At 64.2% G+C, this 15,342-nt stretch overlaps 4 protein-coding genes across 4 annotated transcripts; 3 read left to right on the top strand and 1 right to left on the bottom strand.

Moving 5' to 3' along the window:
• Window positions 1-323: 323 nt before the first annotated feature.
• Window positions 324-3,230, bottom strand: CHLRE_06g303600v5 (uncharacterized protein). Its single transcript, XM_043063660.1, has 2 exons — window positions 1,919-3,230; window positions 324-1,602 (listed from the first exon to the last, which is right to left on the bottom strand). Exons 1-2 carry the CDS (start codon window positions 3,062-3,064, stop codon window positions 1,339-1,341), a joined length of 1,410 nt encoding a protein of 469 aa, XP_042924366.1. The 5' UTR covers window positions 3,065-3,230; the 3' UTR covers window positions 324-1,338.
• Window positions 3,231-3,390: 160 nt separating this feature from the next.
• CHLRE_06g303572v5 (uncharacterized protein) lies at window positions 3,391-7,156 on the top strand. The gene is made up of 7 exons (XM_043063659.1): window positions 3,391-3,553; window positions 3,701-4,194; window positions 4,422-5,128; window positions 5,297-5,526; window positions 5,687-5,749; window positions 5,954-6,169; window positions 6,320-7,156. Exons 1-7 carry the CDS (start codon window positions 3,527-3,529, stop codon window positions 6,866-6,868), a joined length of 2,286 nt encoding a protein of 761 aa, XP_042924365.1. The 5' UTR covers window positions 3,391-3,526; the 3' UTR covers window positions 6,869-7,156.
• An 84-nt stretch (window positions 7,157-7,240) lies between these two features.
• CHLRE_06g303536v5 (uncharacterized protein) lies at window positions 7,241-10,686 on the top strand. Its single transcript, XM_043063658.1, has 7 exons — window positions 7,241-7,785; window positions 7,943-8,571; window positions 8,742-8,918; window positions 9,138-9,218; window positions 9,421-9,536; window positions 9,730-9,898; window positions 10,167-10,686. The coding sequence occupies exons 1-7, from the start codon at window positions 7,359-7,361 to the stop codon at window positions 10,341-10,343; spliced, it is 1,776 nt and encodes a 591-aa protein (XP_042924364.1). The 5' UTR covers window positions 7,241-7,358; the 3' UTR covers window positions 10,344-10,686.
• A 54-nt stretch (window positions 10,687-10,740) lies between these two features.
• CHLRE_06g303500v5 (uncharacterized protein) lies at window positions 10,741-15,276 on the top strand. The gene is made up of 8 exons (XM_001691204.3): window positions 10,741-11,361; window positions 11,577-11,769; window positions 12,044-12,144; window positions 12,467-12,575; window positions 12,826-13,048; window positions 13,209-13,566; window positions 13,761-13,883; window positions 14,428-15,276. The coding sequence occupies exons 1-8, from the start codon at window positions 10,888-10,890 to the stop codon at window positions 14,638-14,640; spliced, it is 1,794 nt and encodes a 597-aa protein (XP_001691256.1). The 5' UTR covers window positions 10,741-10,887; the 3' UTR covers window positions 14,641-15,276.
• Window positions 15,277-15,342: the final 66 nt, after the last annotated feature.

The raw sequence follows: 15,342 nt of genomic DNA, 5'->3' as shown, positions 1-15,342 counted from the left end.
ACGCTCTCGCAGTTATGATGTCGTCGCGGGGCTTGGAAGGGAAATGATGGTGGCACCCAAACTGAACTGCGCAACCCACCATCGCGCAGCGTTCTCCCGGCCTGGCACGGGTTGGGGGGCCGGGAGCCTCGGATGCGCCTGTTCATGTATCCGCGACGAGCTGAACGCGTAGCGAATATCTCTTTCGCCTTTTACTAAAGAGATCCGCGAGTTTTGCTCACGCAGTCGCATATCCATCTTTTTGTGGGGCTTTTGCCCTTCCCCAATCGAATTTGTGCGAGCAGAAAGGCCTGCTGTGCAACTGAGACTGAAGACCTCTCACGAGTGCACCACATTTACAGTGCCACCCCGCACTCCGCTTGTACTCGACAGGCAAATGTGCCGGCCTACTAGCTCCCTAGTACAACTTAATGCCTCTGGAGCTGCTTCCACGTCCCATCACCCGCAGGCAGCACAACTTATCGCCTCTGGAGCTGCATCCATGTCCCAGTCCGCAGGCTTTCCCCTCCACCACCAGCGCCATCACCAGGCACGCCCATCAGCAGGGGAGACCCATCTCCCCTGCCCATCAGCCAGTCTCCATCGGGCCACACCTGATGCGTGCACAGTCAATGCAGTAAGGCCAGTCTAAGCTTAAGATTTTACAGTTGCTCTTAGCTGTCGGGGGCAGCAACTCGACGATGAGTTTGCAGAGAATGAGTTCTTCTTGCAGGGTTCGGAAGCATTGTCAAAGGCGGGGGTGCGTGCATCGCCATGTCGGTCGGACTTCACGCGCACATCCACAGGAACACGTACCCGAGTCAAATTCATAGTCTAGCATAAGACAAGTCCATCAAACAAATGCCGGGAAGGCGGCACGCTCGCGATATGCCACTCCATTCTCCGCAGTAACGTTCCGTACAGCGTCTAGTCTCCTTACCCTGCTCCACCTGCTTACCACAATGCTTCCTGTCAACAATCAGGGGTCTCTGTCGTGCTCGGCATGATCGCCCTGGGGGTCAGTGGCGTGAAGTTGGTCCCCTGGCAGCATCAGATGGTCTCTGGCGTGCTTTCGCGCTCTGAATTGTACCCCCCCCCCTAACCCCGCAGTCATGACCTCAATTCTACCAGTGACGCACCGCATCCGAGTCGCAAAGCGGCCTCCAACTGTAACGAACATGGCCAGGTGCAGTATCACCGTCCCCGTTTCCTGGCTCCACTCCAGACGACAGACAGCCGCTCCCACAATACCCAGTGCTCACTGCATCCGCCTCGTTCTGCCCAGCACCCGGACACGCCCACCTCCACGCAAGCTACGACACACCCTAATCGGCTCATCTCGACAGGCCCCATGCCCACTCACGCGGCCTCCTCCTCCCGCGCCGCGGCGCCGCTCTCGCTCCCGCCGCCGCCGGGCCCCCCGCCAACCGCCACCAACTGCTGCGCATGCTCATCCACCAGTACCGTACTCCGTACGGCCTCATTCAGGATGTCCAGCAGCTCCGCCTGGCTCTCGCTGGTGGTGACGGCCGACGCCAGGGTGCTGTTGAGGCTGGTGTTCTTGGACAGCAGCCGCTGCAGCTCACCCTGCAGCAGGCCCTGCTGCGCGGTGAGGTGCTGGACCTGCAGGGCGGTGAGAGCCGAGGAGCAGGGGATTAACTCTGAACCAATCCCGAGGAGCAGGGGAGCACAAGACGGCTGGGAAGGGCGTGATGGCATGTGCAATGATACCTGGGGGAAGCACAGGAACACCTGTTCGCAGCGTGCCGCATTACCACAGTCCCCGTCACTCCAGCCCAGCACAGCCTAACCCATGTCATTTGCCCGCCAACCGAATCACCCGCCCACAGCCGCCCCCGCAACGCCGCCAGTCCCCAGCCCCCCTTTTCCCAAGGGCTTCCTGCTCCTGGCAGTACCGCACTGCCCTGCTCTGACGCACCTGCGCCGCCAGCCTCCGCACCTCCACCGCCAGCAGCTCGCGGTCCGCCACCAGCTTGCTGTTGGCCACCAGCAGCGACTGCACCTCGCCGGGGCCCGAGGCCGAAGAGTCGGGGCCGGGGGAGGCCGCCGCCGCTGCAGGGGCGGCAGGAGGAGTGGGCGAGGCAGGCTGCCTGCCGTTGGTGGTCGCAGCTGCAGCGGTGCCGCGCCCGCCGCGCCTGCCAGCACCGCCGTTGGCAGGCGAACCTTGTGTGGCAGAGGCGGCGGAGGCATGGGCCTGGCGGCCACGGCCAGAGGTGCTTGCGCCGGCATCTGCGGGGGCGCCAGTGGAAGCGCTCGCCCGCCCGCCACCACGCCGCCCGCCCGCAACAGCGGCGGATGCTGCAGATGTTGCGGCCGCCGCCACGCCCGCTCCTAGCACATCCCCGGATGCAGCCGCAGACGAAGGCGTCCCCTCCGCTCCGTCCGCAGGCCGGGCCGCGCCAGAGCCCCCGCGCGGCCGGCGCCCGCTGCTGTTCCGAGCCCCGGACCTGGACTCCTGCCGCCGGCGCCCATCCGGCGTGCGCGAGACTGCAGTACTAAGCGTGGGCACCGCCGGCAGAGGCCGCGCTGCTGCGTCCAGCGCGAGCTTCAGTGTGCTAAGGGTGGCGGCGGTGGCGGCAGCAGCAGCCGCGGCGGTCAGCGCCGCTGGGTCGGCTGGCTGTCGCTGCGGCGGCAACGCGGCCGAGCCGGGAGCCGCTGAATGTGTCATGTCGCTGCGGCTGGAATGGCCATTTGTGCCTGCTTCCGGGGCACTGTTTGAGAGACTGCGGCCGCCACGGCCATCGCCGCCCCTGCGCTGGCGGCGTTCCCGCGTCTGTTGGTCTGGAGAACCAGCAGAGGCGCGGTTCCCAGCGGCGGCCGCTCTTGCCGCAGTTGTTGCACTGGCGGTGTCGGCCTTAGGTGTGGTGACTGTGCGCGGCCGCAGTGCCAGGGAAGCTACTGACTTGGCGGTGTCCGCGTCTGGCAACGCCGGCTCGCGCGAAGACAGTTGTCGCGGCCGTGAGGCGTTAGATGCCGCGTCCAACTCGCCATTCTGATGTTCAGCAGAAGGAGAAGGGTCTGGGCCTGCCTCGCCCTGCTGCGGACATGTAGACTCAGGGGCCATTTCTGACCAACGCGTCGCAAACACAAGCTGGCGTGAGACCTTTAGTGCTCCGGCAGCAGTCTTAATTGATGTAAGCTATGCGCATACGGCCTGGGAGTATGTAACGGCCACAGAACAAAAGTCTCGTCAAGAGTGCAGTTGAGTGTGATGCAAGCAAACTTTAAACAGATGGCTTAGCTGCTTAGTATTTGCATACTTGCACATCAAGGAAGGCCATATTTCGCTGCTCCCGGAGCTGAGATTGCTGACCGGTCCGAATCCGTTTCATCTGAAGCGGCGGCTATTGTTATTGTTACATGCCTCATTTCAACTTGCTTCTTGCGAATCTCAAACATGTAACTGCTTAGGCGCAAGCGGAGAAGGATGCTTCATGGCCGCTTTCTTTGCCTCGTTTTGACTGCCTTGCTGCTGGCCCCTGTACTGGTTAGAGGGCAGCATGAATTGTTTCTCAGCTCTGGGGACATGGGCGTTCATAAGTGCGAGTTCCAGGTGTGTGGGGCTGGGTTCCCGCGCTGTGCTGGGTGTTGCAGCTGGTCCCAAACAAACGCAACCCTTGGCAGCGTGCCCATCATCACGTTAACGTGCCCTGCACGCACCGGGTTACCGAGTATCAATTGGAACTTGTGCTGTGTGCAGGGTGTCGTCAGTGGTCGAAGGGTGCGACTGTACGTCTTCCTCACTGCGTGCATTGGGCCGGGGGTGTCAACTGACGGCACTGGAGCCCCCGGCGGACAGCAGCGCTCGGACAGCGGCAGTGCGAACAGCACCGCCAACTTCTACATAACTGGAAACACCTTCATGCTGCTTGATGGGGAGCCGTGCACCACCACGCAGCTGCAGCAGCCCCTAGACACGCTCGTGTGGGCGGCTGGGCTCTTGCCTGGAGCGGATAGCAGCTCTAGCAGCCCTAGCAGCAGTAACAGCAGGCGGAGCGACATGCAGGAGGCACCCGGTGGCTCTAGCGTTGCCAAAGAGCAAAGACGCAAGTTGACGGCGTCAAGGCGGGAGGAGGACAAGGGTGACGGCGGTAGCACCAGCAGCGCAGCCGCCGCTCACGAGCCAGAGGCAGCATTACTGGCGGAGGCGACCCGTGCGCTCGTGTCGGGGAGCCAGGGCGTTCTGACACTTCGGTAAGTCATAGTCATGGCTGCACGGGCTCGAGCTTATCGCACTGAATCTGCCACGCCATCTGTGCACAAGTCGGGCAACCTGCATGGTACCTGCACCCAACTTGCGCCGTGCGGTATGCCTTGCGGGCCATGCGCGACCCCGGCGCCACAGGCGGCTCACATACCGTGCCAATCACTGCTGGCCTTACTCGGCTGACTGCGTGCTCGTGTCCTTTGGCGCCACCCAGGTCCCGCCTGTCGGGCACAGCCCACCTGCTGCGCCTGGCGGTGCACGAGCCGCACAAGTGGCGCAACAACCCCAGCCTGCGCCGCGAGCCAGGCCGCGTCACGGGGGCGCTGGTGCTAACGCCACAGGAGCTGCAGGCGGTCGCGCGGGGCAGCGACGACAGTAGCAGCAGTAGCAGCAGCAGTAGCAGCGGAAGTAGCAGTCAAGGAGGGGGTGCGTCAACGCTGTTCGAGCTGCGGGCAGCGGGCCTGGACGGCGTGTGTGGCTACACGCCGCGCCGCGGCAAGCGCCCGCCGCCACCGGCCTCAGCTGCTCCTATCCACCTCACTAGCCGGGTGCCGATCGACAGCCCCGCCACGGCAGGCGATCGTCAGGACGGGGGCAACGCAGGGTCCGCGGGGATGGGCGCGCCCAGGTGCGCGTGGCTGGATCCAGAACGGCAGGTGTACGACGTGGCGAAGCTGGAAGCGTGGCGAGAGAAGCAGCGTGTCTCGGCGGCCCTTGCTGCGGCTAAGAAGCGCAAGGGGAAAGACCGGGGGGCAGTGGCGGCGTCGGGTCGCGCGTCGCCGCCGCCGCCGCCGCCCGCACCTCGGACGGGCACTGGCGCACGGCCACCGGCGTACGTGGTTGTGTCGCCATTCTTCGGCCTGGCGCCTGGTGACTTCGTAACGCTGCTTCTTCGGCACGTGGAGTACCACGCGCAACTAGGTGAGGGCCTGCGGCGTTAGCCGCTGCCCCGCCGACGCATACGGTTGACTGGCTTGTCGTGTTTGAGTCGGGTCGGGTCGTCTGCATGCAAGCAAGCAGGCCATAGGACACTGTTGGCACGCGTGTAGATGATGTTGGCACGGTTCCTCCTGACTCATGGCGCCACAGGCGTGGGGCGGCATCTGGTGTATGTGGAGGAGGGCGAGGAGGGCTTGGCGGCGGACGGGCGGGTGGCGGCGCTGATGGCGGCGGGGCGGCTGGAGCTGGTGCGCTGGAGCGAGCTGCCGGTCTTCAACCTACCGGCGGCTGCGGCGGCGCCCCAGGACGGCACGGAGACCGGAACCAGCGGGGCCGGCGGCTCGGACGAGGGGCCCCGGCGGCACCCGTACGCAAGCCAGGTAGGGCGCGACTCAGGGTGCGTGTGCTGCCACAGCTACGGTGCACTGCTTGCTGCCTGGTGCGCCGTGTGGGCACCACAGGCTTGCCCCGCACGGGCTCCCATGGTGGTTGACTCGGCGGTGTGTCCTGTGCTCCTGTGTGCGCCCCCGCCGCCACCAGATCCTGACCTACAACCACGCGCTGCTGGCCCTGTGGCACGAGGCAGCGGTCGTGGCGGTGCTGGTGAGCCGGCGGTGGCGACAGCGCTGCGTGTTTGGGCTCTGCAAGCCAGGGAACAGCACAATGATGACGAGCGTATGTTCGCGCAAGCGCCCGCACCGACGCTTCAATGCTCTGTCTCTCCCAGTCACCCGGATCCTTACCTTGCAATCGCTGCAAGGACCCACCCTCCCCCTTGCACCTGCCCACCACCTCATGACCCTACAGGACCTGGATGAGTTCCTGGTCACCTCCTCCCCTCAGTCGCTGGAGGCCGCAATGCGCGCCTGCTCGCCGCGCGGCCGCTACCCGCCCGGCGCGCTGTGGGTGCCGCGCCGCTCGCTGCTGTGCACAGACTGCTGGCAGCGCGCCGCTGGCCCGGCTCAGGCGCTGGGTGCAGCGGCAGCAGGAGCTGCACTTAAGGCTGCCTTCCCGGAAGCACAGGTGCGCGGTGGGCGTGCCTGGGCAGGCTTTCAGCCGTCATCTCTTGCTCACACGCAGTGTGACAGTGTTGTATGAGACAGCATTGCGGTGCTGCAGCTCACGCCGTGTTGACTGTTCGTTGCGTCGTGCCTCCCGCCTCCCCCGCTGCAGCTGCGTAACGCGACACTGGCGGCGGCGGCGTCGATCCTGGAGCGGCGGCTGTGGCTGGAGGCAGGCGGGCAGGAGGAAGGAGCATCAGAGGGCAACCGGGCCGGCAAAGGGCACGACCAAGATAGTAGTGGTGGCAGCAGTGGCGGGTCACAGGGGCACCCGCTAGAGAGCTACCGCCACTGGTTCTTGGGTTGGCACCACAAGAGTGTCATGTACAGCCACCTGGTGACGTACTTTGGAGTTCACCTGGCTTACATTGAGGAGGAGGGTGCGGGCCAGGGGCCGAATGAAGGGGGCCAAAACCCGCACACCATCTGTCGGCTCGGGTGCATGTGGGTGACGCATCTGGAAACGCAGCTGGGTCCGCGTGTGCGGTCACCATTAGAGGCGCTAGCTCAGTATAATAGCGGAAAAGGCGAGGCCGAGAAGCGGAACGCTGGTGGCGGAGGGGGTGGCGGGAAGAAGCAGAAGGTGACAGCGGTGGAGGGGCGGTATCTGTGGGCGCTGCAGCGGTGGCTGGGGCGACCTGTGGCGGGACGGAGCTTGTGAAGCGACCTGGAGACCTTGAGTGTACACAGGATGGGGCCTAAGCAACGGTTCGATCGGCAATGGCGAGAGGTTGGCGACGAGCGGTAAGAGTGCCAGGCCTATCAGCGGTGCATAGCGGAGTACGGGAGAAGCAGGGCGTGTCACGCAGCTCATCAGCGCAGCAGCGCGTTGCGGTCACAGCGCTTCGGCGGGGCGCACGGCTTTCCGGTCGAGCTGAACAGCACCACGCCGGTCGCCGGACCAGCTGCGTGAGGGGCCGGAGACACGAGGTGAAGTCTTGGATCCAATCTGCCACAGACAGGTGGTGTGAGACAGGCAACCTGCAGCATTATCTAAGCACAGTCCAAATCTTAATATTGTATGAAATTTTGCGTCACTTTAAGCAATCAAGTATTGAAGTATTGTTGTTGACTGTCGTCCCAAACTTTACTCCCTCCATAGAACAAGTAATTACTTGATGTTCACTAGATGTGGCTATAGTTAAAATAGGATGGAGCAAAGCGGCTCGAGGAGCCACGCCTCAGCGGCAGGGCCTTCTTCCTCGGGCGCACCGCCCGCTGCTGAGCCGCAAGACGTTGCAGCAGGCACCAGCAGCCGCTCGCCTGGGAAGGTAGCATTTAGCGACAGAAACGACGAGTACAAGTACCGCAGTCGTTCACGAAGGGACCATGACTCCAGCAACGATTCAGACACCTCGAGTTCAAGCAGTTCGAGCAGCGAAAGCAGCGATGAGCGAAGCCGACGGAAGCGCGGGGGCAAGGGGAGCAGTAGTAGCAGCGGCAGCAGCGGGGGCCGGCGGAACGGGGGCAGTCGGGACACGGACAGGGAACGGGACCGGCGGGAGTCTCGGCGGCCGGAGCCTTCAACGGACCGGCGCAAGGAATTTCAGCGCAAAGGCGCTGAGCCCGCGGCTCCAGGTGAGATTGCAGAGCAACCTGCCTGATTGCTTAACGCCGTCGATGTTAGCAGCGTCGCGGATAAGTCCCCCTTTCGGCCAGAAACGACTCTCCTGTCTGGAAAACGCATGGCTCATATGAATGCGATACTACAAGCCCGTATTCTGCCGGCGTGCAGGCCTGGAGCACCACACCAGTAGCGCATCCACGTACCGCGTCACAGGCTCCGCGCCTGGCAGCTACCCTGCCGCCTTGCCGCCGCCGCACCTGTACCCGCCGGGACTGGGACCAGGAATGCTTGGCAATGGCATGGCTGGCGCTATGCCGTCGCCAGTGCTCGCGCCACCCCCGGGCACCCACTTTGGGCCCTACTCCCAAGCTGGCACACCCACGAAGGCATACACCTCACCCCGCAGCGCTCAGGGTCCGGCGCCAACGCTGCTCATGTCCCAGCCCCAAGCGGCGGCCTACGGTGCCCCCATGGCGCCACCGCCACAACTGCAGCACCAGCAGCAGCAGCATCTATCTGTGCCGCCCCCACCTGCACAGCTCCCGCCGGGGACCTTCGCCGGCGCATCAACACTGCTAGACCCCATGCACGCACTGTCTTTACAAGCAGGCATGCATCCCCACCAGCACCAGCAGCTGCTACAGCTGCCGCCGCTGCCACACAATGCGCTCCAGCCGCTGGCGTCAAACGGGATTGTGACGGGCCCTGGCGGCCAGCCACTGAGCCTCCTGTACGACGACACCACGCAAGAGGTGGTGTATGCGGATGACGTCATGGCACGGGAGCTGGCCAAGCAGGTGGGGACGGCGATCCGCGCGTGTGTGCGGAGTCGGTGGTGACCACTTGGCTTTGAAAGGGCGCCTTTGCACCAAGCCCGCACGCCTTGCAGTTGCCATTGTGTTGCCCGCTTCACGCTTCCATGCCTTGCGCTGCCCCTCCCATCCCCGCGCTGCCCTGGCGCACGCAGGGCCACGCGCTACTGCCTCTGGGTGACGCCTACCGCGGCAAGCTGGCGGCGCTGCAGGCGGCCGTCAACGGGCAGCTGCTGGCCAAGCGGGAGGCGCTGCTGCAGCAGCACGCGCGGCTGGCGGCGCGGGCGGGCGAGGTGGCGGCGGCGCGGGCTGGGCTGGAGCGGGATGTGGCGGTGAGTGCGGCATGCGGTGTACGGCCTTGGTTGCACTGGCGGCGTGAAGACATGCGACATGTAGCTCGGCAGGCAGGCGCATACCGGTACACCATGCACCTGCACGTTTCTAGCCAAACCATCGTTACCCACGCCCTTGCACGGCAGCCAGTGCCAATTTGTGCCAGGAAACCGGTTTGTTGCGCACACACACGCACCCTGCCTGCCTGCCTGCTCCAGGCTCTGGCCGAGGACATGCTGGGCAAGGTGCGATCCGCCGAGTCGCTCAAGCAGGCGCTGCTGGGGCGCGAGCAGGCCGAGGTGCGGAGGGCGCAGCGCTAGGGGCCGGTCTAGGCAGCATTCCCCGGTGTGCATCGATGTATCCTACTGGGCACTGGGGCGCACGGCTCGCTACCGCCGTGTACACCGCCGCGCATTCCCCATGCTCTTATCTTCCTGTCACCTCCAGCGGTACCGCCACTGCCATCTCTAATACCTCTGCATGACGCCGCTGCGGCACCAGGTGGACGCGCAGCTGGACGCCATTGGGCGGCTGCTGAACGACATCGTGTCCGCCTCCGCCGCCGGGCCGGCAGACTTCCTCAATGCCTACAGGCGCCTGGCCGACGCCTGCGACCGGTGAGAGCGCCGCGGCCATGACAGCCAGCGACTGTTGGATGAGCCAGAAGGCGGCATGCTCTAGCGAGACATCGGTAGCCATGTGCGTGCGGTATCCCTGCAAGCTGATTGCTACTCGGCATGCGGCCCGCGCGCCAGCTAACAGCTTTGCCCCACCCCCTTGCCTGTCCTGCTCGCTCCTGCCCTGCACCAGCCTGGTGGCGCGGCCCTTCAAGTCCGAGGTGGACGTGGCCGCTGACGACCTGCCCTCCGAGGCGGGCGTGTACCGGCAGCTGGCGGAGGCGCACGGCGCGCTGGCCAAGCTGCTAGCAGTGAAGGACCAGATGATCGCACACCTGCTGCAAGAGCGAGAGGCCATGCAAGTAAGCGGTGTTTGGAAGACTCGGGACATGAAGAGGGGCAGGCAGGGCGTGTGGCAGCGCAGAAGCGAGGCCTGGTCGAAATTTTTGGCTGCTCGTCCACAGCGCCGCGCGTCGAAACCGTGGAGTCTGGGCCATTGTGCCTCACGACAACAGCACTACAGTCATTTACCGTGATGCCCTGCCATAGCGACCACATCCTCTTTTTCGGTTATTGCTTACCTCTCCTGCACCCGTGGGCTTTCTCTCCTCCTCTGTGCCCTCCGCGCAGGAGGAGCTGTCGCAGGTGGTGGAGCGCTACGGCTCGGAGCTGACGGCGCTGGAGGCGCAGGCGGAGGGCTACTACCGCCGCCTGCAGGCGCTGGGGGCGGCGGAGGCGGAAGGCGGGGAGGGGGCGACAGCAGGCGCCGATGGGGCCAGCAGCCGGCGGGGCACGCACGGCGGCTGAGGGAGGGAGGGAGGGAGGGAGGGAGGGAGGGAGGGAGGGAGGGAGGGAGGGAGGGAGGGAGGGAGGGAGGGAGGGAGGGAGGGAGGGAGGGAGGGAGGGAGGGAGGGAGGGAGGGAGGGAGGAGAGCTGCGGTCGAGAGGGGACTGAGCCTGGCGCCAGTTGCGGGTCCTGGCGCCCACACACCTTGAAGAATCACGTCCTATGAGCAGCGATATTGACAAAATGTGTGCATGAACTTTCACTGAGGTTGCAGTCGTGTCAGGTCTTGTATGAGTGAAGAAGGCCACCTGCTGGAGGCGTGTGCCCCGCACGATTGTGTTTTGCGGCGTCCACCTCAGACTCAATCACTCAAGTACAGCTACATACAGCATGAAAACACAATTTCCTTTCAGATAATACTCTTACACTTCTGCGCTGTGCCTCACAGTAGACCGAGAGCCTGCAGAGGTGAAGCCCAACCGGGCCCAAGCCCATGTCGGCCATGTGGATCCACTAGTAGCTCTAGAAGCACTACACTCAATACAGCTTGTAGTCCAGTGCTTCGATGGCAGACGGCGAGCAAAAGGCCTCTCTGGCCTTCTCGTTTCAGAAGAAGAAAACTGTCCAGAAGGTCGCTGTTAACCTCGAAGAGAACAAAAATGCTGGGCAGCTCATTACCGGCTTCGATGGCGCGAAAGCTCAGGTCGTTGGCGGGGAGGCGGAGGCAAAGGCGCTGGTGATTCCCAAGTTGGAGAACACTTTTAAAACGGGTGTGGGTCCAAAGAAGTTCACGCCCACGTTCAAGCCGCCCAGCGGCGAGGTGGTCAACCTGAAGGAGGGCGAGGACAAGTTCGTGCAAGCGGAGTCCACCGTCCCCACTATCACCGAGTATGGCCTGCAGCTGCGCGACGTCAAGCCAGAGGAGCGCGTGGCGGCGGCGGCAGCAGCAAACGGGGGCAAGAACATGGCTGCCGCTGCGGCGGAGGAGAAGGCCTACAAGGACTCGGTGGAAGACCTGCCGGAGGTGGCCGACCTTGACGTAAGCACGGCCCGGGGCCCGCTCGCTTGAACAGCATGGATGCATAGCTAGACGATACGTACGCCACAGGAGGGATGCTGCGGCAGTTGTGTTGGGGAGGGCGTACCCGCCGGGGTTCAGCAGGCCATGCACACACCATCCCTGCACCGCAGCACGTCACCGCCGCAACCAACGCCGCCCTGTTCCCCCCTACCCACCTACCTACCTACCTACAGGCCTACGAGGCGATGCCCATCGAGGAGTTTGGCCGCGCCATGCTCCGCGGCATGGGCTGGGAGGAGGGCATGGGCGTGGGGCGCAACCGCAAGCAGGTGGACGCCATCGAGTACGTGCGGCGCCCGGAGCGCCTGGGGCTGGGCGCGCAGCCGGTCAAGGTGTCGGAGGACAAGAGCAAGGTCGTCAAGATGGGTGGGTGGCTGGGAGTGTAGCGTTTAGCGACTTGGGATTGGTAGCCAGGTGGCTGTAGAGCACTGGTCATGGCGTAGCGCGGCGATGTCCATGAGCAGTTACGGGGACGGCGTCGTGCGCTTGGTGGCCTGCGCTGTTTTAACGCGCGCTAAGCACACACGCTGCAAAGGCGCGCCCCTGGGACCACAGCCTTTCTGTAACCGCGCCACCTGCGATCAGCCTCGCGCACCGCACCATGGTCAAACCTCTAAAATGTTCGCGGCTCCTCACGCAGGCGACAAGCCGCGCAAGCAGGATTTGGTGCTGGCGCCGGACGCGGACGGCCGGCAGCGCAATGTGCGCACACTGGACGAAAAGCTGGTGTCGCGGGCCACGGTGAGGCGGGACCGCCGGGAGGCGGGAGAAAGGAGGGGAGACAGGATGGGAGAGAGCGGATGGGAAGGAATAGCGAGGAGGGGAGGGGGCCCAAGCGGTGATGGATTGTAGGGGTCCAGGTATGGGGCGGTCCGCGGCTAGACCCGCGATGCATGGATGGCCTCAGCCGGGCGTGGTCGACACGTGCTGGATGGCGTGGTACCCGCGTGAGTCAATGCACGGGTTTGCTGCAAGGCAAGGGCGCATGCGGTGCAATGCTAAACGGCGGCTGTGCCGTTGGCGGCATTCTGAACCTGGCTTGTTGGCGGCCCCCCGCGCGCAGGTCCTGCCGGGCCCGCAGCCCAACAAGCCCATGCGCATCATGACCGGCGCGCACAGCGGCCTGCTGTGTACGGCGCTGGAGGCACTGCCCAAGCCGGAGGGGCGGCCGGGTGCGGGGGTGGGGGAGGGGGAGGGAGGCACGGGTCGGGTCGGGTGAGATGACGAGGACATTTGGAGGGCTGGCGATGGGGAAGCGAAAGCGAGAGGTGCCGGCTGTTGGTACTGTGGCGAGGACAGGAAGCCATGAAGGTCGTCGTCGTTGACCTCAAGGGTGCCTTGCGCATGAGGTGCTCGTCCCCACGGCGCTACCCCTTGATTCTGCCTGCGGTAACATGCTGCTGTCACCGTCGCTTGATGCAGAGCGCTGGCGGGTGCGGCTGGCGGCCAGCAATGAGGACGTGGAGGTGCTTGCCAGCGAGCTCGGCGAGCGCTGGCAGAAGGACCCGGCGCCTGCAGCAGGGGGCCGGGAGGAGCGCGGCGGAAGTGCGGGGCCGCGGCGGGGCATGGAGGAGGAGGAGGGCGGGCGCGCGGCGCCCAGCGGGCGTGGGCGGAGTGGCAGCGCGGACCCAGACGGTGACTACCGGTGAGGCATGGGGATGGAGGCGGAGGCGGGTTGGAAGGCGAGCTCCGGCATGATGCGAGTATGTGCGGAAGCCGGTATCTGGCATGCGGGTGCAGGGGGAAGCCGCTCTAGCGCGCGTGTTGAGCAGCCCATGCCCTCGTGACCCTTGCACGTGTGACAGGAGAGGCGGCAGCGCTGGTGACGACCGCGACAGGCGGAGAGACAAGGACAGGGAACGTGACCGCGACTTGGAACGGGACAAGGACAGGGGCCGGGACGAGGACCGTGGGGGCGGCGGCAGCAAGCGCAAGCACCGGGACGACGAGGAGGAGGACGGCGGTGGCGGCAAGCACCGCAAACACCACAAGCAGGACAAGCGGCAGAAGCACGACAAGAAAGAGAAAAAGGACAAGAAGCACAAGAAGGAATCTAAGGAGCACCGGCACCGCGACCGGGGGCGAAGCGAAAGCGACAGCGAGGACGACAGTGGCGGCGACGCAAGGCCCTCTGGGCCCTCCTGGCTGCTCCCACACATCAAGGTGGGTTCATAGTTGGAATGCGATTATCGGCAACACGCGGTACTGATGAGCTCTGTTCCTGTTTCCTGATGGGGAGTTGACTGAGTGAGGCAGAGCAACGGCACGGCCACCTCACCAGAATGCCACCCACTCACCTCACACCAAACCCCAACTCCATTGACCCCCGTACTGCACGCCACGCCACACGCCGCCAGGTTCGCATCGTGGACAAGTCGGTGCGCGGCGGGAAGCTGTACCTGAAGAAGGGCACGCTGGTGGACGTGCACCCGGGCGCGACAGCTGACGTGGCGGTGGACGACACAGGCGATGTGTTGCGGGTGCGTGCCAGGGTCGGGGAGGGCGTGGGGTGTGTGCTAGGGCCAGAAGGCAGGGAGGGCGGGGGCAGGGCTGTGGGTGCGGCATTGTGCGGCTGGCCCTGAGCGTATACGGTACGAGCCAAAAGGGTTGGGAACGTAGCTTGAACCACAAAAGGCCACTCGCTTCATTAATTCATTGTCAGTGTCGAGCGTCCGGGTGAATAAACTTGTACGTACCCCATTGGAGTCGGTCCCAAGCGTGGTGGCCAGTGCGGTATCACGAGCGGTCTACCTAGTGTGTGAAGCGGGCCCTTCAACAGAGGCTAACGGCACCAACTCATGGTGGACTGCACTGCATAGTTAAAATTAGGATTATAGTCCAGGATTATGATGCAGTCCGGCCAAACCCAGGGCGAGTCCGGGGTGGAGCCCACGGGTCATGCATAACTGTCGTACCATACTCTGCAACCCACAATCACCGCCTGGTTATCCGAGCACGGTTGTAATGTGCCCGCAGTAACGCTCTTATGTTCTTCCTGTGTCATCGTGTTTTGCCCACCCGCAGCTGCCGCAGTCGTCGCTGGAGACGGTGGTGCCCAAGCACGACGGCGCGCCGGTCATGGTGGTGGGCGGGCCGCACCGAGGGCAGCGCGGGCGGCTGCTGCAGATCAACGTCAATGCTGGCGCTGCGGCCGTTCAGCTGAGCGCGGACTTCAGCATAGTGCGGTTGCTGCTTGATGACGTGGCTGGGTACGCTGGGGAGATGGAGGAGGAGTGATGCCATGGCGAGCGGAGGAGAGGAGAAGGCGCGGCGGATGGGCAGTTTCCCGGCATTTGGCGACTCTAGTAATTCTCGGATGGTGTGTATGTTGGCTGGGACTTCTTTCATGGAGCCACGCGCCAAGGCACAGACTCTTTGAACGTAGCTAGCGTGTCGCGGCATGTGCGCGCTCTTAAGAGCAGCGAGGAAACAAGGAGGTGGCTGCCTTAGGGAGGCAGGAAAAGGGCTGAGCCCTCCCCTCCCGGGTCGTTATCAACCCAGCCACCTTGACGCGGGCGCCTACTAAGCACACGCCTCTATGTTGGGGGCCTTTGGCATCCCCGCAAATCCGGACGTGGCCGGTTGGGTGGGGTGCACAGTCCGTGCTAACCCGCAGCTAACAAACTAGTCACGTCACTCGCCGCCAATCGACACGTGCACCCTCAGCCCCACGCCCTGCTAGCGCCGTTCAGGCTCTCAGCGAGGAGGAAATCCGACCTGAGGTCAGAACTCACGTGGAGGGCACGCGTGGAAGGCGCTCACGGGGTCTCAGGCGGGTTGCAAGTGCAACATGTTGCCGTGGTGTCAGGCCGGTTGCAATTGCAACAAGACGCTGTGTCATGATATCTCCTCCGGGTGTAATATGCAAGCACATCTGCATGCAGCGCGATAAGTTCCTCGATTATTCAAATGTGACCAACAAGTGGCGCAGGTGGAGAC

The sequence above is a fragment of the Chlamydomonas reinhardtii genome, chromosome 6 (genome assembly GCF_000002595.2).
Source record: "Chlamydomonas reinhardtii strain CC-503 cw92 mt+ chromosome 6, whole genome shotgun sequence".
Lineage (NCBI taxonomy): Eukaryota > Viridiplantae > Chlorophyta > Chlorophyceae > Chlamydomonadales > Chlamydomonadaceae > Chlamydomonas > Chlamydomonas reinhardtii.
The sequence above is the reverse complement of the archived record's forward strand: the minus strand, read 5'-3'. Positions and strand labels throughout refer to the sequence as shown.

Coding starts and splice junctions, on each gene's coding strand:
- CHLRE_06g303600v5 (XM_043063660.1), bottom strand. CDS start 3,064: ATGGCCCCTGAGTCTACATGTCCGCAGCAGGGCGAGGCAGGCCCAGAC. Junction 1,603..1,918: donor TGCGGAGGCTGGCGGCGCAG/GTGCGTCAGAGC, acceptor ACCGCCCTGCAG/GTCCAGCACCTCACCGCGCA.
- CHLRE_06g303572v5 (XM_043063659.1), top strand. CDS start 3,527: ATGGGCGTTCATAAGTGCGAGTTCCAG. Junction 4,195..4,421: donor CAGGGCGTTCTGACACTTCG/GTAAGTCATAGT, acceptor GGCGCCACCCAG/GTCCCGCCTGTCGGGCACAG. Junction 5,750..5,953: donor CAGCGGTCGTGGCGGTGCTG/GTGAGCCGGCGG, acceptor ATGACCCTACAG/GACCTGGATGAGTTCCTGGT.
- CHLRE_06g303536v5 (XM_043063658.1), top strand. CDS start 7,359: ATGGAGCAAAGCGGCTCGAGGAGCCACGCCTCAGCGGCAGGGCCTTCT. Junction 7,786..7,942: donor CGCTGAGCCCGCGGCTCCAG/GTGAGATTGCAG, acceptor GCCGGCGTGCAG/GCCTGGAGCACCACACCAGT. Junction 9,219..9,420: donor TGGGGCGCGAGCAGGCCGAG/GTGCGGAGGGCG, acceptor CTGCGGCACCAG/GTGGACGCGCAGCTGGACGC.
- CHLRE_06g303500v5 (XM_001691204.3), top strand. CDS start 10,888: ATGGCAGACGGCGAGCAAAAGGCCTCTCTGGCCTTCTCGTTTCAGAAG. Junction 13,049..13,208: donor GACCCAGACGGTGACTACCG/GTGAGGCATGGG, acceptor CACGTGTGACAG/GAGAGGCGGCAGCGCTGGTG. Junction 13,567..13,760: donor GGCTGCTCCCACACATCAAG/GTGGGTTCATAG, acceptor ACACGCCGCCAG/GTTCGCATCGTGGACAAGTC.